Here is a 23,116-nt window from a genome sequence, read left to right as displayed (position 1 = left end):
CGATTGTCGTCATACCTGCTGTGCTGCAGGAGACCCGCTTGTTGACCCACCGTGACCGTTTGCCCGCTCACAATGGCTACTGCCGATGGGTTCGGTGCCCAGAGGGTCCGCCGACTTTCCAGTCTGCACGCCGATCGGGCCGACCTCTACGGGGGCCCCAACGTCGTCATACCTCCAAAGCACTTGATGGCTTCCACTCATGACTGTGATCTGACAACTGAACTGGAACTGGTCAAGCATCACCTGGACGAAGACGCTATCTCATCGGAAGAAGAGTATCTTCAGACTGATACCCCTCTGTCAACTCCGCCAATAATGACCAGTGACGATTTCGCCCTTGCCTTCGACATCGATGGTGTCCTCATCAGAGGCGGGCAGGTCATTCCCGAAGCGGTCGATGCGATGAAGTATATCAATGGCGAAAATCCTTATGGAATTCGAGTGTGAGTCCAATTCCCTGTATTTCCTCCCGCGGACCCGAGACGACTCAATGGGAGGGGTGTGAAAAGAATCGTGGGCGCTGACTGCAAACTGGGCAGACCTTACATCTTCTTGACCAACGGTGGTGGAAAGACTGAGCAAGAAAGGTGTCAGGATCTCAGCCGCCAGCTCCAATTAGAAGTTTCCCCGGGCCAATTCATTTGTGGCCACACACCCATGCGCGAAAAGGCGCAACGGTACAAGACCGTCCTCGTCGTAGGCGGCGAGGGCGAAAAGTGTCGCATTGTCGCCGAAGGATATGGATTTCAGAATGTTATCACCCCAGGTGACATTATCAAGACACGTCACGACACCACCCCCTTCCGTAAATTGACCGACGAAGAATACAAGAACTCACGAGAGCTCGACTTGGACGCGGTCCAAATTGAAGCGATATTCGTCTTTGCCGACAGCCGCGATTGGGCCGGCGACCAGCAGATCATTCTGGACTGCTTGATGTCTCAGAACGGCCGCCTGGGCACACGGTCGGAGACGTTCGATGAGGGACCCCCTGTCTACTTCTCCCATAACGATGTAGTCTGGTCTACATCTCATGAGCACTCACGTATTGGTATGGGAGCCCTACGTGCTTCGCTCGAGGCACTCTACAAAGCCGTTACCGGAAATGAGTTGAAGACCGTCGCCTTTGGCAAGCCCCAGATGGGTACCTTTCAGTTCGCTACTCGCTTGCTCCAGCAGTGGCGCAGCGACTCGCATGGCATTGACAAGCCGCCGAGCACAGTCTATTTTGTTGGTGATACTCCCGAATCAGACATTCGAGGTACCAATGAATTCAACGACATTTCAGATAACGAATGGTACTCTATCCTGGTGAAGACGGGTGTCTACCAGGACAATACTATTCCTCGTTATCCCCCCAAGAAGATCGTTGATCACATTTTTGATGCGGTCAAGTTTGCAGTAGAGCGTGAGCACCAAAGATCCATCAACAAGGGTAACCCATTTTATGGTCGAGAAGATACACTTGAAGAGAATTACTTGAAGAACTAAGGCCTCTTCTGGGTCTTTTGCTGATCTTTTCTTCTATGGATTGCTGGCCTTCTCACTGTCCTCTTTGGCTGGTTGATTTCTATACCTCCCTATCATCCGTTCTCAGCCAGCTTCCTTTCATGGCCACGCTATCTACTCCGCTACCTTTTTTTTCTTAAATGACCAATCAGATATGATGATTTTCAAGTCACGATAACAAACACCCTCTGTTGTATTGATTCTATTTCCCTTTTCTTTCCGTTTGGTTCTTCTATCTTCAATTTCAAGACCTCCAGGCTGTTATGCCTGATGTAGTTTATCTATCCTGCATTATCAGGACCATTTATATCGGATTATCATGAACAAATAAACCATGCTTCCTGTTTCTTGAGCATTTTAAACCTTTCATGTTATGCCTTTTCCCCATCTAAGCTGCTGCTTACCGTTCTCAATACAGTTGGAATTCCAAATTTCCAACCGCCAGGTCTCAAGCCCCGATACCGTAATACACACCATCCAAAATCAATGGGTGCTCATGGGGACTAACACCCATCTACCCCGGATCTTCAGCGCAACTTTCTAGCTACCCAGTCAATATTCACCCCGCACCAACATAACGTGATGTAATGCAATGCACCTTAAAGCGTTGGCAGGCCCAAAAAATGATATTTTTCGAGACTGAGATCATCCCCTGGTAAGCTCGTGTTTCGGCATGCTGGCTCGCGATCAACAAATCACAGGGAGTTTGGCACTGGTGGACGGGAGGACCAGATTAGGAAAGCCGGGGGAAATGCGGGTGTGGTCCGGCTGAATCACGGCGGTTGGCTTAAGGTTGAGGGATTCGTTCATCGGCTTGGTAGACCTTCAGTAAATACAGTATCTGAGATGTTATTCATCTCGATGTGGTGAGAACATGCGATCTTTCTCAACGAGGCAGTTAGTCTGCCATGGCAAATTACACGGCTGTCGTGGGATCTTGGATGCCACAAATCGGGTCTCATTCCTAGCTTGAGGACCTTGAGTGTGGCTTTGAGAATATTTTCTGTTTATCTATGAGTCCAAGCTTCTCCAAAATCATTCTGCGTGATCTTTTTTGATCGAGGAACACAGGTCAGTCCCGTTTTGGGCTTTCCCCCATACATTGAACTAGTCCCGAGAGTCGGCGCCTGAGAATCCGGGCTGCAAATGCATCCCTATTCGTGATGTGGCCCACTACGCGGGGGAAAAATCGATCCACTGGACCGATGATTGCAATGGGGGCCACATGGAGGGAACCTGTAAGCTAATCTCATACGTCTGGTGAAGCAAAATGGCAGGTCCCGATTGAGAAATATTTGTTTAGAGCGATCCTTGTGTCTAACATCTAAAATAGGCCACATCCACAGAAGCAGTATATTTGCACAATGCTGCGCTGAGAACCCTGACCTCGGAGATAGTCTCATGCCAGTCGGTCTCGGCGCTCCCAGAAAATGAAAAGAGCTTGATCAAAAATGCTGGTCCGGATGATACGGCAATCACAATGCGCCAGACCATCTTGTATCCGCAAGGGGGTGGTCAGCCAAGCGATACTGGCACACTCGCGCTCGTTGATCAAGATCCAACATTCACTGTGTCTTTCGTGCGCAAGGTGGAAGATGGAAGGATTCTTCACTTTGGCAAGCCGGTTGAGGGAAGTGCGCCCCTTGTTGAAGGCCAGGTTGTTGTCCAGCAAGTCGACGGTGCCAAGCGCGATTACCATTCCCGGTTACATACGGGAGGACATATTGTCGGACTGGCAATGGAGATCCTTTTTCCAGAAATGAAGAAATTCAAGGCAAATCACTTCCCAAAGGAAGCTTGCATGGAGTATGAAGGCCTGTTATACAACGAGCATAAGCCGCTGATCCAGGCAAAGGTGGATGAGCTGGTCCAGCAAGACTTGCCAATCTTGATCTCATGGATGGAGGATGGAAGCGACCTTGAAGGTCGGGGCGCGACAAGAGCCGGTCCTGTTCGCATCGCTAGCATAGGTGGTCTTGATCGAAACCCTTGTGGTGGTACTCATGTGTCCCGAACCAGTTTGGTGGGACCAATTACTGTGCGCAAGATTAGTCGCCAGAAGGGCATTAGCCGAGTATCTTACGAATGCGTGCAAGACATGTAGCGTGATAGGTAGTATCTTGTATATTCTAGATTCAATTTTGTGCACGAGGTGTCTCAAATGGAAAACAATATAATTGAATATTTTCACCCAATAAAATAAAACATAAGGCTCAGGTATTGAACAACCAAAAAATGCTGTCGAGTACAATCAGTGCATAGATCTTGATCTTGATCTCAGATTACAAATTCGTTGTCAAGCCAATGCTTCAAAACCATCTTGCCTTCCTCAAATCCGTGGCTTTCCCTCCTGACGATCATCGCTGCATGGCCACGCCGGTGGTGATGGATGTGGACCGGGTGTTTCCTGAATCCTACAGCATTGAGTGAGTCAATGATCGAAAACTGCTCGTCGGTCAAATCAAGTGTCGGTCGACAGCCGCCAGAATTCTCAATATCAATATCAATATAATCTGTGCTTGCCGATAAGTCTGACCTAGCCATCGATTCATTGACCTCGTCTAGTTTTTTGTCCGTCAATGATGCTGCATGGAGGGTAGACGAATCGGACATTTCAACTTCTTCGATAGTTGAGAGATAGTCAGGCCGCGGATACACATTCGCAGTATCAAAAAGCTCCTCCAGGACATTCTGAGCATCCTGCACTAGTAAAGGTATTTTATACCTTCCAAATAGCAAACCGTTGTCCCCCTCTTCGTGTTGACGTATCCGCTGTCGACTGCGAGGCGTTTGAATTACAGCGTTGAGGAGATAGAGAGGCACCAGGATGGGGGCTAGAAGAAAGACGAGTACATTGTAAGGCAGGTTTCTTGTGAATGATTTTGTTTTCGTCCACATGGTCTCTTTTTTTGGCATAAATGGTAGTAGCCATTTATTAGAGTCAATAATGACTTGGTGATAGCCATTTACATAGTTGATGTTAATGTTTTCCAGATTCCCGAATGGATCCGTTTTGGAAATAGCCGAGGTGTAAAACTTAACAGTACGGTCATGTACTATATTCGCATAAACACAACGATTGTGGAATTTCTTCAGTCCCTGAATGAAGATGCTCTCGTGGTCCGCCAGCACATTGAGAAGTGGACGTCCAGTGTCTCGGAAGGAGTCTATCATGAAGAGCTGGCGGCCAGACATCGAAATCGTGATCGCTCCCATTGTGTTCCAGATATAGTTCCAGAGTCCTTTGAGATGTATTCTCGCCCCAACATGCGGTGAAGCGAAAGTGGTGAAGTTGATGGGTTGCACTTTCTCAAACCAGCCTCTGGAATGAAGTAAGCCGATCGCATATCGTGACACTAACCCTCCAAGAGAATATCCAACTATACTGATTTTGGTAATTTTTTGGCCTTTTGCTTCCAAGGTCATCAGCGTTTGCTCGATCTCATGCGCCACGCGCTCTCCGCCGAGTTCGATCCCATCGTATGTGAAACTTCCACTGTTGTCTTTCGCTCGGAGAATATACAAAATCTCTTCGCTGTGCTTCTGCCTGAGAGCAAATTCTAGATACTCGAGGTTTTTTGGATTACCCCAAAGTCTATGCGCAAAATTAATTAGTTTAGTTCTTTTGGGGGGAAACTTGAGATGCAATCTAGACTTGAACCTTACCCATGCACCAGGACACACAAGTGCTCGGCTTTGGTAGAAATCTCAGTCATGGCTCCTGCAAGGAACAACACTCAGGAATCTTGAAGGGGTAGAGAATCCTTACCGGGCAACTGGATGTTAAGAACTCCATTGCTGGTGTTGACGCCCAGTGACGATTTAAGCGCCTATAGGTATAAAAGTGGTCGATAAGACAATGGGTGTTGGCCCCGTGTTTCAGGCTTCCAACTTTGCCTAGTTTGCAAACCAACTTCCGACGTCCGTCACTGACTAGCCGGCACCGCTTCAACTTGCCATCGCCAACTTTCCACAACATCCAACAATCGATCGCCTGGTTCCCTGTGATTTGATTGCTGCAACACTTCGGATATATCAGTTGACAGCGTATCTGATATCACAGATTCGTTGCGATGGTCATGGTGTTGCTGCTCGAAGTAAATAGCGCTCCTTTGACCTGAGCTATCAGCTACACCTCGTTATTGTTTGTTATGGTTCTTCAACAACAAAGCCCTTCAATTTCCTAGATGACAAGGATCCATCATGGTTGATTTACCATGAATCAAACTGGTCACTGCCTTGACTTCACTCCTCTCTGATCCCGTTATTAGGCGCCCAGAGGTAGATTTCTAAGCGCTGCCATTCGGCGCATTCACAATGTTCACCACATTAGGCCTATTTGCGGAGGTACCCTGCCCCGAGGGTCAAGGCTGCTCTCTATTGGCGTGCATGTTCGCTCATCAGAGCCTCGGCGCGTCTGAGACAAAGAAACTTGTGTCTCGACCCGTCAACCCTCGTCCATCGAATGTGGACAACTTACATGTTGCAAAAAGGCCAAGGATGGGCGCTGTCGCATCATCTTTGAGTAATGCTTCGACATCGTCTGAAGTTTCAATTACCCCTGTGGTGACACCGAGATCCTCCACATCAACTCCAGGCCCACCTCATCAATCTCAAGATGCCAAACAAAACAATCCGATTCTACGGTCAGCCTCTCGAGAGATTTCCCCGCCTCCATCTAAAAGACTTGGAGAAAAATCAAAAATGGAATCTACTGTGGGCAGCACTGCGGCTACTTCACCTGGCCCGTTGTCACGTCTTCCTCCTCGAAAGGCACCAAAAGAAAGTCTCAACCCTCGCATGTTGACCAAGCCTCCGGCTACTCATACTGTCCGAACTGCGATTTTGAAAAAGCTCCATTCTTCAATGGTTGCGCAGAGTCAGAAACTGGCCAAGGACAAGGACAGCTCAAATAAATCTTTTATCCTAACTCCTGACGAATTGATAACGATGGCGCTGGACGAGGAGGAGAAGCTCGCAAAAGACAGCGGCGACCTCTACTCAAATGTCATAAAGCTTCGTATTGTGAAATTGGCAAAGTTGAGCACTGCAGAATGGACCGAAGAAGTTATAAATCACCTCAATGACCGGTATTATAAAATCAACCCAATTCAACCAGCGAGCGCTACTTCTGAGACTCCCAACCCCCTTCATACTGGCCTCACCAGCAAGGAAGAGGTGGCTCTTGCGGCATCATTACTAACACCCTTGGACGGCCTCGAAGAATTCGGCTATGTTACAAAGCTTCCCACAGAAGCAGAGATAGAAATAGCCAAAAAAGGCGTTGTGGAATCGAAGGGTTGGGAGAAGTGCGACCGTTGTGGAAGCCGTTTCCAGGTTTTCCCTGGTCGTCGTGAGGATGGTGCATTAACAACCACTGGACAATGTACCCACCATCCAAGCCGGCCCTTCTATCCACCCCGAAAGAAGACTGAGAGACACACCGGCTCGTCGGAGGCATACTTCCCCTGCTGTGGCGAAAGCTTGGGTGCCTCACCCGGTTGCATGAAGGGTGATACCCATGTTTTCAAAGTCTCTGAGGCCAAACGACTCGCATCGATTCTCCAGTTCAAAGAAACTCCACTTCAAACCGACCAAGGTCCTTTGCAGCCGGTATGTTTCGATTGCGAGATGGGCTACACGACGTTAGGCCTGGAGCTTATCCGTGTTTCTGCTGTCAGCTGGCCAGAGGGACGTGAGCTTCTTGACGTTCTTGTCAAGCCTATGGGTGAAGTCCTGGACCTCAATTCGCGGTATTCCGGTGTGTTCCCTGAACACTACGCCTCCGCCACGCCTTATAGGACCTCGAGCTCTTCTACTGAACTCCCTTCTCAAGCTAAAAGTAAGGATCAAAAACCTATGCAAGTTGTGGATTCGCCCGCTGTAGCGCGGGACTTGATTTTCCGATTTCTTCAACCCGATACACCCTTAATTGGCCACGCAATTGACAATGACCTCAATGTCTGCCGAATAATCCACCCCACTGTTATAGATACAGTTATTCTATATCCCCATCCAAAGGGCGGTCTTCCCAATCGCATGAGTCTCAAGACCCTATCTCGGAGATTTCTCGACCGTGACATTCAAACAGGAGGAACAAAAGGACACGACTCAAAGGAAGACTCCATTGCCACTGGGGATTTAGTGCGGGTTAAAGCGGGCGATCTTTGGAAACGTTTGAAATCCAAGGGCTGGCGTCTCGAGGATGACAAGTTGATCCCCCTCCTGGTCAAGAGCCAACGGATGCGCACAAGATGGCACTCGGTCTGGGCCCTGGCGTTGGACATAAAAGAAAAAACTCAGATTAACTCTGATGTATCCGGTCGAGGCAGATCTGCACAAATTCTGGGTGTCGCGACCTGGCTCTAAGTGGGCCAGGCCATAGCAATGCCTCAAACAATTTCAGTGAGGCAAGATGCGCCCTTAGTGGCGAAATGCGGAGATTTTGTCGCATATGTACGAGAGCTATCATCGATATTGAGATCCACATATAGGCCTAAATAAAAAGTCAATAATCATACAGGATGACTTTCTTCCGCGCATTTTGACGCTATTGAGACTGGGTTTGTAGTGCTGATGGACTATGCTATCTGAAACTCCCATTTTGTTCCTCCTGGATGGTTTCAGGGCAGCAATCAGAGTACTGATGGGGCTAACTACGACCAAGTTAAGGTGAAGGTGGAGAATTACCAACTGATGAATGAAATGTTTCATTGATTATCATAGGTGAGAGCATTCAAGGTTTTCGCCATCCTCTGGCTATGCCAGCTCCTCGCATCGATAAGACCGATAGGATCCATCTCTCTAGAGTGTCTTGAACTTGCTCAGGACTGAATTAAAAAAAAGGTATTGTCATTTACAAATTTCATGGTAGAAAAAGGTAAGATTCTCTTGATTTACGTACTAGTAGCGTGGGCCAGATCCACTTGGGAGGTAGCTTGCACATGGAGACTGATGTCGAGGAGCGCGCAGTAAAGATGATCTTTGTTTGATGTGTAGTAGGATCTTTCATGCATGCTTGCTGCCGCTGGAACCCTAGATTATGGTGTTGGATTGTCGGCCCTTCTGGCCCTTTGCAGACCCCATCGCCATCGCAGATATCAGGGATTCAAGAGAGCTTACCATGTGATGAAAACTAATTTGTGTCTCTGCTGCTTCTCAGCACTCTCGCCGGTCGGAAAGTCATAGTTGAAATCAACAACGGCATATCTGGGAGTGTCGTCTTTGAAGCGAGCGATGAACTCGGCGTAGTCCTGGTATTTACCACGTTCGGCAACGGTGATATTCTTATTGTGTGCGGAGGCCTCATAAATGACGAAGTTAAGGTTGTCAGTCTCTTTGACCTCATCAAAGGCGACTTCACATTCAGGCGTGATGGTTGCGAACCCTCTGGTCATGGTGTCAACAGTAGGTAGAGGAGATATGTTGAGAGGAAAAGAAAAGAGGGGGAAGAGTCGTCATTTCTACTGGCTTCTTACCCCGGCTTTTCTTTCAGGGCGGGGAAAGAGTGCATTGCTGATCTTCCTGATCTGCACGCCTCCACCATGACGCTAACAGCCTTTCTCTATCAGCGAAATTAGCCTGCTACATTTGTTTACTTGTACCTAACCCTCTGTGCCAGGATGGATGTACACTGCTATCTAGGCATGACGTATATTTCCTGGGCTAGCCTCCTTAGTAGACTATTACCTGTTTAGGTGACTAGTGAATAACAAACGGCATCAGCTATATACGAGATACTCTTCCACTCAAATCAGATTTAGTTCGCTCAGTGGAGAAATCCTAGAGCTCAAGCAAGTAGCCGAAATGTATAGCGCCGAGCAGACCATTAGCAGTTTCCCGGAAGACATAGTACATTATCTTACAACTAAGTCCTCTAGGTCCATTTTGATTCATCATTCAGAGGTGGAAAAATAAAGATGGCTATCTTCTAGTTTGTCACTACGTTTACCCGGTATGGATTACAACAAACCAGTATCAGAATCATGTCCATTTGAACGGTGTCTACTCACGATTGTCTGTTTTCTTTCATTTTCACAGGTATCTTGAACAACTATGAATTCCTCTCAACTGGAGTAGATGGGCATATCGAGCACCTAGAATATTCTGCTTCTCTAAACTAGTTGATAAAGAGAACGGTCCCCACTTATGGCATCACTGGTATCAATACCTAAAAGAGAGTACCAACCAAGAGGTAGGCCAGAATACGGTGCAGCACGATAAAATGCACATGATCTACTTCGATTACAGAGGAAAAGATAAAAATTCTTGTGGAGGGTATAAACTTTTTTTCATTTCGCCTACAATGTAGGCTAGTCTATCCCGACACATCACCACGACCAGAAACCCCCCATGGACTCTCACACTTTAAACCGGCGGTAATCCCTCCGGTCCAAGAGCGTGACACACAGACCAGTTCCAATCGGTCGACATGCAGGTCACACGCCGAAGATGCGCATTTACTCCTCATCCTCCTCAGCCTCGTCGTTGACGACGTTGTAGAAGCGGAGCTCGTAGACACCCTTGGAGGTGGAGACGACACGGAGCCAGTCACGGAGCTGCTGCTTCTTGAGGTACTTCTTGGTCCTGAAGAGAGAAGAAACGGGTGGTCAGCGTACGGGTATCGAGAAAGCAGCAAGATTGCGTGAAGTGGGTATCCAAGGAAGAAAAGCTTACAGGTACTTAAGGTAGCGACCAGAGAAGGGGATGTGAGCAACAACCTCGATCTTGCCATCGCCAACCTGGGAGATGGCAACGCTGTCACCGAGGTTGCCGACACGGCCCTCGACCTTGATGCGGTCGTGGAGGAACTTCTCGAAGGCAGAGACATCGAAGATCTTGTCGCTAGCGGGCTGCGAAGCGTTGATGATGAACTGCAGAGAAGTTTCAGTTAGCCTCGGGGCTCGTGAACTGGGGAGGGGTGTTCAACGGGAGTAGCTTGGAAAGACGTACCTTCTGGGTGACCTTCTGGGCCTTGCGACCACGAGCCTATTGCCGAGGGGGAAAGGATTAGCCTACTGCTCCATCATGTCGGAAGCCCCAATGGCTTTCTCGGTAGACTTGTCTTGCTCATTGACGGCGCATTTCAACCGAATAGATTTTCCAATATTCGGTATACCGTTTTTGGCAAAGAGCAAGCCCGCCGAGATGGCCGGGGGGAACAGCAAAGCGGTCTGAGGGGCATTCTTTCAACGTACAGCAGCGGGAGCCATTGTGATGATTTGGGGGGGGTTGAAAATTTGGGGAGAAAGTGGTCGCAAAGAGGTGAATATCCTGCGCCGTCGGGAGAGAGATGGTCGGGAGAAAGATCAACTTTCGCTGCAGTGGAGCTCTTTTCGGCCTCGAAAATTCATGGCGGGCTCGCGGTGTGTGGGCTAGTCCCTTTTGGGAAATGTGAAGGGCTAGGGTGATGGTGGTCAGGTGATGGTGGAACATCCCAGGCCACCTGATATCACATGATTGATGAGTCAGATATGGGTCAGTCATCATATAGGTGGCTCTGTGCTATCATTGGCTAGTCTAAACGAGGCTAGTGCTGAGGCCACAGCCGAGCCCCACTCGGCAGAGTATAAATACTGCCTCCCCCTCGCCACTCTTCCTCTTCTTTTTTTTCTTTTCCAGCTCTCTTTGCCAATTGGCTTAGATCAAGTGTAGTATCTGTTCTTTTCAGTTTAATCTCTGAAAGTTTTGCATAGCAAAACAACATTGATTATTCTCATTTTTGGATCCCGCGACTTGGCCCCTGTGCTTGCGCATGCCTCGTCGCACAGTGTCATCGGGCTCACACTACCCCCGATCGACGCGAATACCCTTTTTCATCAATTGTGTCGGCTTGTCTGACCGCTTGGAGAAGAACTGGTTTTCTGTGGCAATTTTATTCATTGCTCTGTCTTGATAAAGTTACCTGCTGTTTTTACATGTCCATGTCCCTTCCATCTTCGCCCTGCTCACAGCAAGTTCCTTGGAATGCTGCACTGAAGGTTTTGTCGACTAGTGAAACTTGGTCTGTAGCCCTTCAAAGGATTTTGAGGAATGAGGACACTTGCAAGACTGAGATGTACGATAACGGTCAAGGTGAGCCCAGCACAGTAGGAACCTATGAAAACAATATTTCGACCAAGTAACAAGCTTATTTAAAAGTATATATATATTTTTTTACCCGTACATGCAACTGACCAAAGTCAGGACATGTCTACATACATTGCCGACCATGAACATATATCTTAGTAGCCCAGCTGGGTCTCGAATGCCTGTCAATACTTTAGATTTTCCTAGACAAACCGAAACTCAAAGTATTATCCACTAGCTGAAACGCATCAATGAACGTTGCTTGTCAAAAAAGGAAAAGAAAAGAAAAAAGGAAAGTGCTCTGATAATTCGTTGACATTTTCTGGACCCCGGACATAAACCCAAGGTCGATGTCACCTGACTAGCCTCTATCGTGGGGCACCTGATAAGCTCTCCAACTTGCCAAATTTATGCGACCAGTGCTCCCCTCACCCTCAAACATACCATCGCCATGGGCTCCATCGTGCTCCCTCACCTGCAGACTGCCTGGCACGTGGACCAGGCTATCCTGTCCGAGGAGGAGCGCCTGGTGGTGATTCGATTCGGCCGTGACCACGACCCCGACTGTGAGTCCAACCATCTCTGCTATGTCGCATAAGTCATGGACTAACTTACCATGCGTGTAGGTATCCGCCAAGATGAACTCCTCTACAAGATCGCCGAACGTGTCAAGAGTGGTTCCCCCTTGCCGAACTCCCACAGAAACGTTAGCAGCTGACTTTGGCTTGTCACAGACTTCGCCGTGATCTACCTTTGCGACATTGACGAGGTTCCTGACTTCAATACGATGTACGAGCTATACGACACCATGACCATCATGTTCTTCTACCGCAACAAGCATATGATGTGCGATTTCGGCACCGGAAATAACAATAAGCTGAACTGGGTGCTTGAGGACAAGCAAGAGTTGATAGATATCATCGAGACCATCTACAAGGGCGCGAAGAAGGGTCGTGGTCTGGTGGTCAGCCCGAAGGGTAAGTGACTACTGATTTTAGCTGCTGGAGGAAGTCACTCGGAAGCTGACAACATGCGCAGATTACTCTACACGATACCGATACTAAACGAAGCTCTCTCGGGAGGATGGTGATACCGGCGATATTTGATGGATGTCGCATCATTTCATAAACTTGATGATTATTACATGCGCTGCAGATGAAGCAGTGTAAAAATAAACCCTTGGATATTTGCGTTCTTGGAGTTGGTTCAATAAAGATTTTTCTTAATGGTGGCTAGGCCGGCTAGTTCGAATTCAAAAGATATACTGTCGGTTCAATTCCAGAAGAAAAGAGAGGAAGTTATGGCCAAATAGCATCTTTCTGTAGTTCGCTCAATAAGCGTAGTGGTGGTTGCCCAGATCACCCGCTGTGTAGATAGTTTGCAAGCTTCAGCAGCTCTTCTCCACCTACAATTGGTGTAATATCTAATTAAAAGAAATGCTTGAAAAGGCCACGCTACTATGAGATCTGGGTCCCTTTTAATTGAATTTCTTCAAAAAACCCCCCTAAGTTTCTGAGGGCCGTTCTTGAACCTGGACGTGACTTGTTGAATCCGTCCACCGGCCGTCCACCACCACACGTCCGCATTCCACCCACAGTACCTCCCACACCTTTTCATAGCCATCGCCAAAATGATCAACCAACGCATATTTGAGGATCTTCAGACGAAAATCGATGAGGAGACCACTGTCCGCGATGTGAGTCTCGCGATCCCACTCCGTGCGCGGACCTAAAGTATTTTCTGCGCGTGCCAAGCCAAAGCTTCCGTTCGAAGCGGCTGATCGCACCAGTGTGGCCTAAAGTTGACATTTGAGGCATAGGAACTCCATGAAATTGTCCAGACTCTAGCCAGAAAAGGTAGGAAACCATTGCCATCCATTCTGATCATTTTTGTTCCCACATACGAGATAGCGAGAGGGAGCTTTCGAGGACCTTCATCAGTATCCGTGTGGGCAAATCGAAGCTGATGCGACTTTCATAGGACGCTCGACGCAGGCTATCCTCTCGAGGGCACACTCTACCCCATCCGACCAGCGTATGTATTACCTACTCAACCCATGGATTATCGTCTTGCCTTTCTCCTGCATGACCCCTGTCTCTTGAGAGCCGTGCGAGGAGTGGCTCGCCCCCGATATAGGGAGAGACCTTTTGGACCAGACGTTTCGCTAACTCTTTCAACAAAGTCAAGCCTGTGCTCGATGAAGCTGCCGCTGAAATCCTCGCAGAGAAGCAGGAGGTGCTTCGGCTGAAGGCCGTTGCAGACAAGCACCCGTTTTATAAGTACAATGGGCTATGGTCGCGCGAGCTGCAAAACCTGGTAAGTCTTCTTGACCCGGAGCAAGTGGGCATCATGTCTGATCGGATTCTAGGTTGCTTCGATCGAGCTCTGCGCTTGGCTCGGCGGCTTGCAGGAGCACAAGGGGCCCAGTTCGGCGTCGTTCATGACTATCGAGGACGTGGGCAAGTTTCTGGAAAGTACGCTACGACACTACTCATGAAAACGGCATTGTTTTTTTCTCACTTCTGGGTGCACTTTTAACTGATAATTTCTCTTCTTCCACAGTCCCAATTAATCTCAAGCAGGAAGATGCGTTCCACCTCACAATCGAGGAGTACCTCCTGGCTTTGATTGCCATGGTAGAGGAGTTGGTAAGAACCCCATCCTTGGAGGCCTCATCTGCCGCCATGAGAAGAGATGAATGAGCGAAGGCTAATTTGACTCACTAGTCGCGCTTGGCCGTCAACTCCGTCACCTTAGGCGACTATCACCGCCCTCTCCAGATTAGCAACTTCATCAAGGATCTCTTTGCCGGATTCCAGTTGCTGAATCTGAAGAATGACATCCTACGCAAACGTAGCGATGGGATTAAGTACAGTGTAAGTTTTTGCAAAGGGCAATTACGCCGCAGAGAAGTCTTTTCCGACTGACGTTCTTTTACGCGAATATAGGTTAAGAAGGTTGAAGATGTTGTCTACGACCTCTCGCTCCGAAATCTGATTCCGAAGGGCAGCGATGCCGCTTAAGTCTTGGAGACCTAAGGGTCCTAATGTGGCGGAAAAACAATTGACGGCGCGCGGGCGGCTGAAAGATCTAGAGGGAACCAGTCATGTTATGAGCGGAAGTACGAAGAAAAAAATTCGTAACCATAAATGGAATTTTAACTTCCCTCGTAAAAGAACGAGCGTATTACGTACAAATGCAAAGGCAAAAAAAGGTGCGCGGAGGTATAGATACAAGAAACAAATTAGGGAAGGATAAACAGTTTAAGCCACAACCGAAACCTGACGGACGATCCGGCTCACGAAAGCTTAGCAGTCTCGGTGGCCTCAGTGGGCCCAGTGCCCTCAGCTCCAGTAGTCTCAGTAGCCTTCTGCGTGGAGGCAGCAGTACCAGCCTTCTGTGCCTTCTGGATCTCCTTGACAATAGCGCCCTCAAGCGACTCGGGCTTGGTCAGAGATGAATGGCGCGAGACGACAGTTCCGTCAGCGGCGACCAGGAACTTCTCAAAGTTCCACTTGACGCGCTTGAGGCCAAGGGCGCCGGGCATCTTTTCTTTCAGCCAGGTGAAGAGGGGGTCGGCGTTGTCGCCGTTGACTTCCAGCTTGCCCAGGACGGGGAAGCTGACGCCGTAGTTGATCTGGCAGAAAGACTGGATCTCATCGTTGGAGGCCGGGTCCTGGCCGCCAAACTGGTTGCAGGGGAAACCAAGGATGGTGAAGTCATCGGGGTACTCGGCCTTCAGTTTCTTGTAGAGCTTCTCGAGGCCCTCAAACTGAGGGGTGAAGCCGCACTTGGAGGCAGTGTTGACGACCAGGACAACCTTGCCCTTCAGCTCCGAGAGAGGGAAGGGCTGGCCCTTCTCTGTTCAGCAGAAGCGAACGGGTTAGCGCGCGGTATATTACTGCGGTGAGCCAGCATCTGTACGATGCGCCTGGCATGGGTAGGGGTTTCGCAAAAAGGAGGGAGGGATGTGACAGGGACAGGGACCAAGTGGCTGGCGTTGTTCTAGCGGGACTCAAGGACTCAGGACTCGCGACTTACTGTCAACGGGCTCAAAATCAAAGAAAGCGGTCGCGGAGGCCATTGTTCTGGATTGAATAAAGGTGTAGGAGCAGAGAGGAAGCTGTCGCGGAAAGAAAAGACGAGTGTTCGAATGCTGGTGGTTCGATGACGTCGAGAGGAAAGGGGAGCGGGGAGAACCGAGGATGTGAGTAAACCGGAGAGATTGGCGAGCTTGGCGAGACAGCGCGGTTTTGTAGGACAGGGCCGAAGCCATAGTTACTAGCCCCGGGTGCTCTACTTCTCTAGTTCTCCTCCTGCTTCTCTCAGACAAGCAATTACCAATGATCGCAGGTCCAGACACGGAGGCCTGAGAGACCGACGGCTGCAGCTTGGTCCCGAGCCGATCGCGGCGATGCGCGACGTGATTGGAGGAATGTGCGATCATCCAACGGTTCCTTTTTTCGTGTTTCCACTGCCCGAATGCTGCAGGAATTGTGTCAAGTAGAAAAGTATTAAGCTTAATTGGTCGGGCTCTGCACAAATCTACACGAAAACACAACGAGTGGGGTCGACTGCGACTCAGTGATTTGGAATTATCGGGCGACTATTGAGTCTGGCATTACTCATGGCCTTGTCGGCTGGTTGCTTAGAAGAACTCGCGGGCCTCGACCACTCCCGGTGGCGCCCTGCGCGCGTAATGAGAAGCAAATTGTGCAACTGCATGACCCTCTCAGAACCACCAGCTTTCCTTTTTAGGAAAAAGCAAGACCTGGGATCGTCCCACCCCAGTGGTGGGTTTGATTATAATAGTGCTGTCTAGTCGCTTATCCCATTCTTCCCATGGCCGCACAGCCTCCCCGTCGGACAGCCGCGGGCTGATGGCCCGCACACTTGTGGTATGATCTCCGATCGGACGTCTGCCCCAAAACAGAGGTTGAAGGTCTTGGGATGGGCAAAACGGTCACCCGGGCGAAGAGACCCGGACTTTGGAAAGCACACGCCATATGAGAAACTTCCGAGGCCTTTGTAGCATGCGATGAAAATGGCCTTATGACGGTCAGCGCATCGAAAATATAGTCCCTGGCCGGGTCTCCTCCCCCCACCCGAGGCCTTGTTGGCGTCCACAGGGCTTATTGGGTAAGACAGCAAAAGGTTGTCAATTTGTCTGATCTTCACCCCTCCATTTCGGCCTCTGCCTGGAGTACATCGACGTCCAACTCCGTCATCACACCGAGAACTACTCCGAGACTTTCCATAAACCCGTTCACGGCCACGCGCAACATGCGGTTGGTAGTCGCACGGTAGATGGTCTGGAGAACTGTCTTCGACTCATCTGGATCCTGCTTCAGCTTCTTTTCCTGGGGCTCGGCAGAGTGTTTGGAGGACGGGGCCGTAAGGGTCAATGTGCGCCGCACAAATGGGGACAGCTCGGCGTCGACCTCGAGAGCTTGAAGGGCTGAGGAGGCCAGACGATGGGTCGGAAAAGGGAGAGAGATAGTTCTGAGAATGCAATCAGCAAGACGAATCCCTAAGCTCAAACGACAGCCGTAAAGCAGCTATGATGTGTGTGTGGAAAGGTTAAGGCGGGGGAGAGGAATCATACAGCGAGTATGGGAACTCGGCGTCGGAGGGTTGAGTGGAAGCCATTTTCAAGGATGACAGGATCAATTGCTGAAGAAAAATGAAAAACTGGAAGCTAGCAAGTCTCTTGGACTACGTAGTGCTGCTGAGAGGGATAATTGTTTCTTTTCTACTGGAGGCTCAACTTCCTTCTCCAAAGCGAGTTGGGAGGGGCACTTGGCGAGGATGACTCAGCCTCGAGATCAGATTCAACAGTTGCTCGTGGAGCTGACCGCCAGTGCAAAACAACCGGGAATAATCCAGCAACATCTAATTAGTACCTTAGATACAGCTACAAATAGCTGCAAGCTCCAGGAGGTATCCATAATCTTTGAAATTGTCTTTTTTATTTTTTTTTCTGATAGAGTCGGAAAGCACGTGGCCTCTTTACTGGTTAACTACGGCTTGCTTCGAAGTCCGGTGTTCTTCCCAAATTCGCATGGGTACATTATCTTTTTAAAACGGCCACAAGAAGCCAACCGATATAGTCAATACCTTGTATATAGTCAATATCTTGTTGAGTCTAATCCCTCTAAACTGCTATTTGTGTTCGCGTAGATAAGAAAATTGACGCAAGGGGGCGACCAAAGGACACAGCAGGAGTTGGCGCTCACCACACAACCTATCTTAGTGGCATCTTCACCACATCTCTCCTCAAAAGAAGTCTCTGTACCAAAATGACGCTCGAAGTCAAATCTTCTCATGAAATTTCCATGTCCCAACAGGAAAGAATACGCACTAGGAAGCCAAAAGTACGCACCGGTTGCATTACTTGCAAGTGGGTCTCATGCCTCTCTGAAAAGGGGAGCAAAAACTCAAATCTACATAGATCTCGACGAGTTAAATGCGATGAAGGGAAGCCAGCATGTAATCGGTACCTGATTCCTTTTTCATTACTATCAAATTTCTTGTGTTCACCAGTGCCTGACTAATTCAACTTGTGCCCAAATTGTCTAGGTGTACCAAGACCGGGCGACTCTGCCAGGGCTATAGGGCTCCAAAAGTAAGATCCATGATATTGGCTCCCAGAACACTAGCGCCAGCGCCGGCTCTTGAATCACAATATGAGTCCCAGGCCTTAGAATTCTTCTTCCTGAGAAGTGCGCCAAAATTGGCAGGCCTGTTTGGACCAGACTTTTTCCAGGGGAGTATCCTTCGATTGAGTCTTTCAGAGCCAGTAATCCGCCAGGCGATGGCAGCCATAGGTGCCTTGCAGAGACAAAATATCCTTGAAAGACCTGAAGGCCCTTTCTCCAATTGCCATATTCAGCTATATAATCGATCCATTAGCGCAGTCATCCAAAAACTAGCAATAGGACCAAGTGCGGTTCCTTTGGTCGCCACGGCCAATATCCTTTTCATATGTTTTGAGATGCTCCAGGTAAACATCCCGGCAGCAAAAGTACATATCGAAAATGGGGTGCATTTAGTACGAATGTGGTATGATTGGACCAAAGATCCCCTTAGGACAAGGAGCCAGAGCTTTACAGCATTTGAATCACATTTTATGGGGACTGAAGTCTTACCATTTGTATCGCTCTTCAGTGCCCAAGCAGTGGAGAGTGGATTTGAAAAGCGTACTAATACTCTATTTCATCCTTCAAATCAGCCTGGCGGGCCAGTTTTAGCGAGCCGGTTCGAGAGTCTGACCGAGGCTAGTGCTTGCATCATCGATATCAATTCTTGGAGCGTCACAAGCCAGCACCAAAATGGTCTAAGTGATAGACTTTTATATGGATACTCTCGCAGTATGCAGCAGACTTTTGAATGGATGCATAGGTTCAACGAGCTCGTTGATCGACAAAAACACGACTGGGTCAAGTGGGAAAGAGAACTAGCGAATCGCCTACAGGTCGTCAGCTTTAGTACTCGGATAGCCACTTTGGTCAACCAAACGGAAGAGGAGTGTAGCTGGGATGCTTATCACGCCGAGTACGAAGCACTCCTCCCAATAATGGAGGCTACTATTCCCGAAGGAAATCAATCCTCGTACGACCATTCAATGGTGTTCACTCTGGCTTTGGTACTGCTTCCAGCTTTCCATATCGTGGCGTGGAAGTGTCGCTGGCCGCGCTTGCGACGCCGCGCACTCGACCTGCTCAGTCGTATGCCTAAATGGGAGTGGGTTTACCAAACCGTGCAATACCATTCAATATTCTCTCGCATTATGGAATTCGAAGAAAAGCACTTGGGATTACCACCAGGCGACTGTCCAGAAGAGGATTGGCTTCCCCCTGAACATGAACGAATTCAGCACTTCGTCATTTCTTCTCGACATGCATCATCTGCGCGACCTATGATGTATGAGGTGACATTCATCAGCAGACCTCATGATGTGAATGGGAAAATAAAATGCCACTCGGAAATGTGGGAACTGGATTCCGCCGATGCCATGAAGGGAGCATTGCCAATAAACATGATGCACCCTTTATCAAGGTTACCGTTAAGGCCATAGAAGTCAGAAGAAATTGAAATATCGATGTCTATTGAGCTATGAATAAAAACGTGACGAGAAGAGCGAGGAGGGAAGAGGTTAAAGGCAATCTTCTCGGTTGGAGCGAAGTAAAAAATATGATAAAATGGCGAGCTGAGAACACATGATAATGACATACTTCCACAGGCAGCTTCACAGGTTTGCCGCCAGTTACAAAGGCTGGAAAGAACTAGACATGGGTGCTTCACGAGAAGGTTTAACAATTTCGATTTGATGGATCAACAGCAACGAATATCAAATAGGTATTATGGTAGAAACAGATTTCTCTCGGAGAATGAACTGCTCATGCAAGTTCGAAAAGTAATCATCAAAGTATGGAAACACACTCATAAAGTATTGTACAATGATTTGCGTACGAATTGAATCGGGACAAACAGACCCAAAGGTTGAAACAAGAAGATAACCACGCGCCAAACAAGCAAAGTCATGACACCTGTTATGCATATAGGCAACACGGTGTGTTGCCACCCAAAGCATTCGAGTCACTTATGCGACGGCAAGGTTGGCAATGACATTCTGGACCGCCTGGGGCATGTTGGACAGCTCATCAGGGGAGATTTGGCCAGCGGCAACAATGGTCTTCAGGTTGTTGAGGGCACCGTAAATACCACTGGGGTCTATAAGGACGTTAGCGGCGTTCAAATGGAAATCCAAAAACCAGGAAACATACTTCCAGATAGACCAGCGAAAATATCAGTCCCAGTCTGGGACATGGTAGCGGGTAGGTTGCCAAACTGGCGCTTGACAGCTGCATTATTAGGTTAGCTATACATTTTTCCAAACCTGATGGAGGATTTTGCCGACTCACCAGAGCCAGCGCCAGCAACAGTGTGTTCGGCGGTCCCAACGGCACCCTGGGTAGTGCTTTCAACGGTGCCGACAGCGCTTCCGACGATACCAGTGCCTCCATTGAGAGAGCTGCCGACGCTATTCGCAATCGGCTCAGCAGCAGAGATCTGGCGCTTAGCGATGCCACCGAGCCCGGCAACCTCGTGTTCAGCAGTGCCAACAGCACCCTGAGTAGTAGTCTCGGCGGTACCAACAGCACTGCCAACTACACCAGTACCACCGTTGAGGGAGCTGCCGACGCTATTCGCAATCGGCTCAGCAGCAGAGATCTGGCGTTTCGCGACGCCACCGAGCCCGGCAACCTCATGCTCGGCGGTACCGACAGCGCCTTGGGTAGTGCTCTCGAAGGTGCCAACGGCACTGCCAACAACACCGGTGCCCCCATTCAAGGAGCTGCCCACGCCCTCAGTGATAGGCTCGACGGTAGTGAGCTGGCGCTTGATACTCCCAGCACCTGCAATGACCCCCTCGGCGGCGCCCTTGAGCCCTCCAACTGCACCATCAACACCAGGAACAGCAGGAAGAGCGGCGGCAGAGACCATGCCGGCCAGGGCGAGTGACATAGCCAGCCCAGTGAACTTCATTGTCGCGATTGGCGGAAAAGAGGAAAAATAAACGTCAAGGAGAGACTTTGTTGAGGTAAGGGTTTATTGGTAAAAGACTGGACGTCGAAAAGAGAGCGACTGAGAGAAGGAGACAAGGAGAGTGTGAAAGAGTGAGCTGGTCTGATGGAGCAGGGATATTCAGACAGAGGAGGCTGGGAGCCCCCTTATATATGTTCTCTTGAACGGGCTTATTTACCAAGTATGAGCTTGCACATGCTGCGTCGTGAACCTCCTCGCATACCCTGCAGCCAAGGTTCAGGGGTCTAATGGTTTGTCTTTGATTTCATTTCGTCCGGTCAGGGCACCATTCATGGTGATCGACATTAGTGAGCTGCCATGCGATGGGTCATGCAGACAGTTCAGTCAATCGCCATCAAGAGGGCGAAGGGATGTGCCCACATGGGCCCCATTGAAATCTCCCGGAAGCAAGCTATAGAAAGTCTGGGGTTTTTGATTTGCTCGATCTGGCTAAGCTTCAGTGGGTATTCAGCAAGGCTTTCATATTGTTTCAGCGAGTGATCTCCTGGTAGATGAACTTTTCTTGCAGTTCAGTCGACTGGGTTCCGAATGGACCCTTCATGGATAACCTCGTTATATCAGCGCTTTTGTGGATTTTTGAACAAGGGAAAGAACGAGTCGGAATGAAGGCGACGAAGTCGCTTGGGGCTTATGAGATAACAATTGTCGACCAACAACAAATAAACCTCACTCGCGACCCAATGCGAGGGATAGTCCACGATGTGATGCATTGACTTGACTGGTGGGGCCACAGCAGTAAGGGCTGGCGTCTGCGGCGGCGCCTGGACGAATAACGTCCCTGCTGCTCTGGTGATCATTCGGGGCCCCATTTGGACAGGAGGGAGGTTTCATTGCAAAGCTGTTGACTGGGTTGCGTTCTGAAGAGCGACTTAACCGTTTGAAGACCTTGCATCAATTTCGCTCCCGTGGTCGCGAGGTCCTCGAGCATCATTTGCCTCTCATAGTCTGGCGAGTTCCATCAATCCTCTTAATGGCCAAGGATAAATCTTGACCTTCGTGTGATTATCATTAGCATATCACAGTGAGGAGGACGATTAGCTGGTCACTCGATTCGGTTGATTGGCTCGACGGAGTAGTCTACATATTATTACGCTGCGGGAGATCCAGGGATCTCGCTGTGCGTTTGTGGTCGGGTTCAAACTTCTTTCACTTCGCGACCGTCGACGGTGTCCTAGAGAGCTGAGAACACCAAGTGTTTTAATGCGTGGAATAAAGTTGCGATCTGAGTTCTTCAAATTCCACTACTTGGCAATTATAGTACGACATGACACGCAGCTAAACTCTGTATTGGTAACCATGAATCTCCTTACTAGCAAGTTTTGAGGATAATTCCAAAGATATGAACATCTCCAATATGTCTATGAACTATCAATTTGCTTAAATTTGCTCCCATCCAGATTTAAATAAAGTAGAGAAAAAAATCAAGGTGAGGTGGGGTAGCTTTTCCTAGCTTACTTTTGAAAGGATCTCGGTATCGTGAGCGTAGGGAGACATGTCAGCAGAGACATGGGGAAAGATCATCTCGAAGCGGCGACAACACAGTGAATACCATCATATTTTTTTCGTGAAGAGAAACTACAGTAATTTTTTGGGTATCTCTTAGATTAATAGCCTAGCTGTGTTTTCAACGCCCTAAAGTAGGAGGTTCCAAAAAAAGGAGGGAATCACCAGCGAAAATTAGCGCCAGCAAGATGCTTCAAAGTCGTCACTGTCGCATTATCATAGAACCGACATCATTATGGTTGAGGGTGTGGATGAACATGTCATGCTGTACCAATTTCTTCAATTAGAGCGCGTCATTTTATCAATAACTCCCACCAAAAATCAACCCAATTCATCTAGCGTAGTTTGGGTTGTAAAAAGCGGCTGTGCCTGAGCGGCAGGTGAGTAGCTGATTTTGTATCTTTGAAAAAATATATATACATGTCTT

The 23,116-nt window shown here is 48.8% G+C and overlaps 12 protein-coding genes across 12 annotated transcripts; 6 read left to right on the top strand and 6 right to left on the bottom strand.

Moving 5' to 3' along the window:
• Positions 1-72: 72 nt before the first annotated feature.
• On the top strand, positions 73-1,491 carry N7462_009501 (phosphatidyl synthase; the record flags this gene model as incomplete). Its single annotated transcript, XM_057081215.1, has 2 exons — positions 73-443; positions 483-1,491. 2 exons carry the CDS (start codon positions 73-75, stop codon positions 1,489-1,491), a joined length of 1,380 nt encoding a protein of 459 aa, XP_056930052.1.
• Positions 1,492-2,723: 1,232 nt separating this feature from the next.
• N7462_009500 (uncharacterized protein) lies at positions 2,724-3,613 on the top strand (the record flags this gene model as incomplete). The annotated part of the gene is made up of 2 exons (XM_057081214.1): positions 2,724-2,747; positions 2,843-3,613. The coding sequence occupies 2 exons, from the start codon at positions 2,724-2,726 to the stop codon at positions 3,611-3,613; spliced, it is 795 nt and encodes a 264-aa protein (XP_056930051.1).
• A 173-nt stretch (positions 3,614-3,786) lies between these two features.
• Positions 3,787-5,225, bottom strand: N7462_009499 (lipase ROG1 family protein; the record flags this gene model as incomplete). Its single annotated transcript, XM_057081213.1, has 2 exons — positions 3,787-5,104; positions 5,176-5,225. 2 exons carry the CDS (start codon positions 5,223-5,225, stop codon positions 3,787-3,789), a joined length of 1,368 nt encoding a protein of 455 aa, XP_056930050.1.
• Positions 5,226-5,826: 601 nt separating this feature from the next.
• On the top strand, positions 5,827-7,878 carry rex3 (putative RNA exonuclease Rex3; the record flags this gene model as incomplete). The annotated part of the gene is made up of 1 exon (XM_057081212.1): positions 5,827-7,878. One exon carries the CDS (start codon positions 5,827-5,829, stop codon positions 7,876-7,878), a length of 2,052 nt encoding a protein of 683 aa, XP_056930049.1.
• Positions 7,879-8,313: 435 nt separating this feature from the next.
• On the bottom strand, positions 8,314-8,906 carry N7462_009497 (actin-binding ADF family protein; the record flags this gene model as incomplete). The annotated part of the gene is made up of 3 exons (XM_057081211.1): positions 8,314-8,339; positions 8,414-8,544; positions 8,632-8,906. The coding sequence occupies 3 exons, from the start codon at positions 8,904-8,906 to the stop codon at positions 8,314-8,316; spliced, it is 432 nt and encodes a 143-aa protein (XP_056930048.1).
• A 1,029-nt stretch (positions 8,907-9,935) lies between these two features.
• On the bottom strand, positions 9,936-10,738 carry N7462_009496 (60S ribosomal protein eL22). Its single transcript, XM_057081210.1, has 4 exons — positions 10,707-10,738; positions 10,462-10,497; positions 10,186-10,382; positions 9,936-10,095 (listed from the first exon to the last, which is right to left on the bottom strand). Exons 1-4 carry the CDS (start codon positions 10,719-10,721, stop codon positions 9,969-9,971), a joined length of 375 nt encoding a protein of 124 aa, XP_056930047.1. The 5' UTR covers positions 10,722-10,738; the 3' UTR covers positions 9,936-9,968.
• A 1,290-nt stretch (positions 10,739-12,028) lies between these two features.
• Positions 12,029-12,641, top strand: N7462_009495 (DIM1 family thioredoxin-like protein; the record flags this gene model as incomplete). The annotated part of the gene is made up of 4 exons (XM_057081209.1): positions 12,029-12,143; positions 12,204-12,251; positions 12,312-12,554; positions 12,616-12,641. The coding sequence occupies 4 exons, from the start codon at positions 12,029-12,031 to the stop codon at positions 12,639-12,641; spliced, it is 432 nt and encodes a 143-aa protein (XP_056930046.1).
• Positions 12,642-13,207: 566 nt separating this feature from the next.
• N7462_009494 (translin) lies at positions 13,208-14,600 on the top strand (the record flags this gene model as incomplete). Its single annotated transcript, XM_057081208.1, has 7 exons — positions 13,208-13,273; positions 13,488-13,611; positions 13,760-13,893; positions 13,946-14,051; positions 14,140-14,225; positions 14,304-14,453; positions 14,526-14,600. The coding sequence occupies 7 exons, from the start codon at positions 13,208-13,210 to the stop codon at positions 14,598-14,600; spliced, it is 741 nt and encodes a 246-aa protein (XP_056930045.1).
• A 275-nt stretch (positions 14,601-14,875) lies between these two features.
• N7462_009493 (glutathione peroxidase) lies at positions 14,876-15,661 on the bottom strand (the record flags this gene model as incomplete). Its single annotated transcript, XM_057081207.1, has 2 exons — positions 14,876-15,438; positions 15,619-15,661. The coding sequence occupies 2 exons, from the start codon at positions 15,659-15,661 to the stop codon at positions 14,876-14,878; spliced, it is 606 nt and encodes a 201-aa protein (XP_056930044.1).
• Positions 15,662-16,751: 1,090 nt separating this feature from the next.
• On the bottom strand, positions 16,752-17,226 carry N7462_009492 (CTAG/PCC1 family protein; the record flags this gene model as incomplete). Its single annotated transcript, XM_057081206.1, has 2 exons — positions 16,752-17,079; positions 17,183-17,226. The coding sequence occupies 2 exons, from the start codon at positions 17,224-17,226 to the stop codon at positions 16,752-16,754; spliced, it is 372 nt and encodes a 123-aa protein (XP_056930043.1).
• A 1,723-nt stretch (positions 17,227-18,949) lies between these two features.
• Positions 18,950-19,654, top strand: N7462_009491 (uncharacterized protein; the record flags this gene model as incomplete). The annotated part of the gene is made up of 1 exon (XM_057081205.1): positions 18,950-19,654. The coding sequence occupies one exon, from the start codon at positions 18,950-18,952 to the stop codon at positions 19,652-19,654; it is 705 nt and encodes a 234-aa protein (XP_056930042.1).
• Positions 19,655-20,179: 525 nt separating this feature from the next.
• N7462_009490 (uncharacterized protein) lies at positions 20,180-21,126 on the bottom strand (the record flags this gene model as incomplete). The annotated part of the gene is made up of 3 exons (XM_057081204.1): positions 20,180-20,310; positions 20,364-20,441; positions 20,502-21,126. 3 exons carry the CDS (start codon positions 21,124-21,126, stop codon positions 20,180-20,182), a joined length of 834 nt encoding a protein of 277 aa, XP_056930041.1.
• Between the last annotated feature and the right edge of the window lie 1,990 nt (positions 21,127-23,116).

The sequence above is a fragment of the Penicillium macrosclerotiorum genome (assembly GCF_028827735.1).
Source record: "Penicillium macrosclerotiorum strain IBT 26536 chromosome Unknown utg000009l_segment0_segment0, whole genome shotgun sequence".
NCBI classification, from domain to species: domain Eukaryota; kingdom Fungi; phylum Ascomycota; class Eurotiomycetes; order Eurotiales; family Aspergillaceae; genus Penicillium; species Penicillium macrosclerotiorum.
The sequence above is the reverse complement of the archived record's forward strand: the minus strand, read 5'-3'. Positions and strand labels throughout refer to the sequence as shown.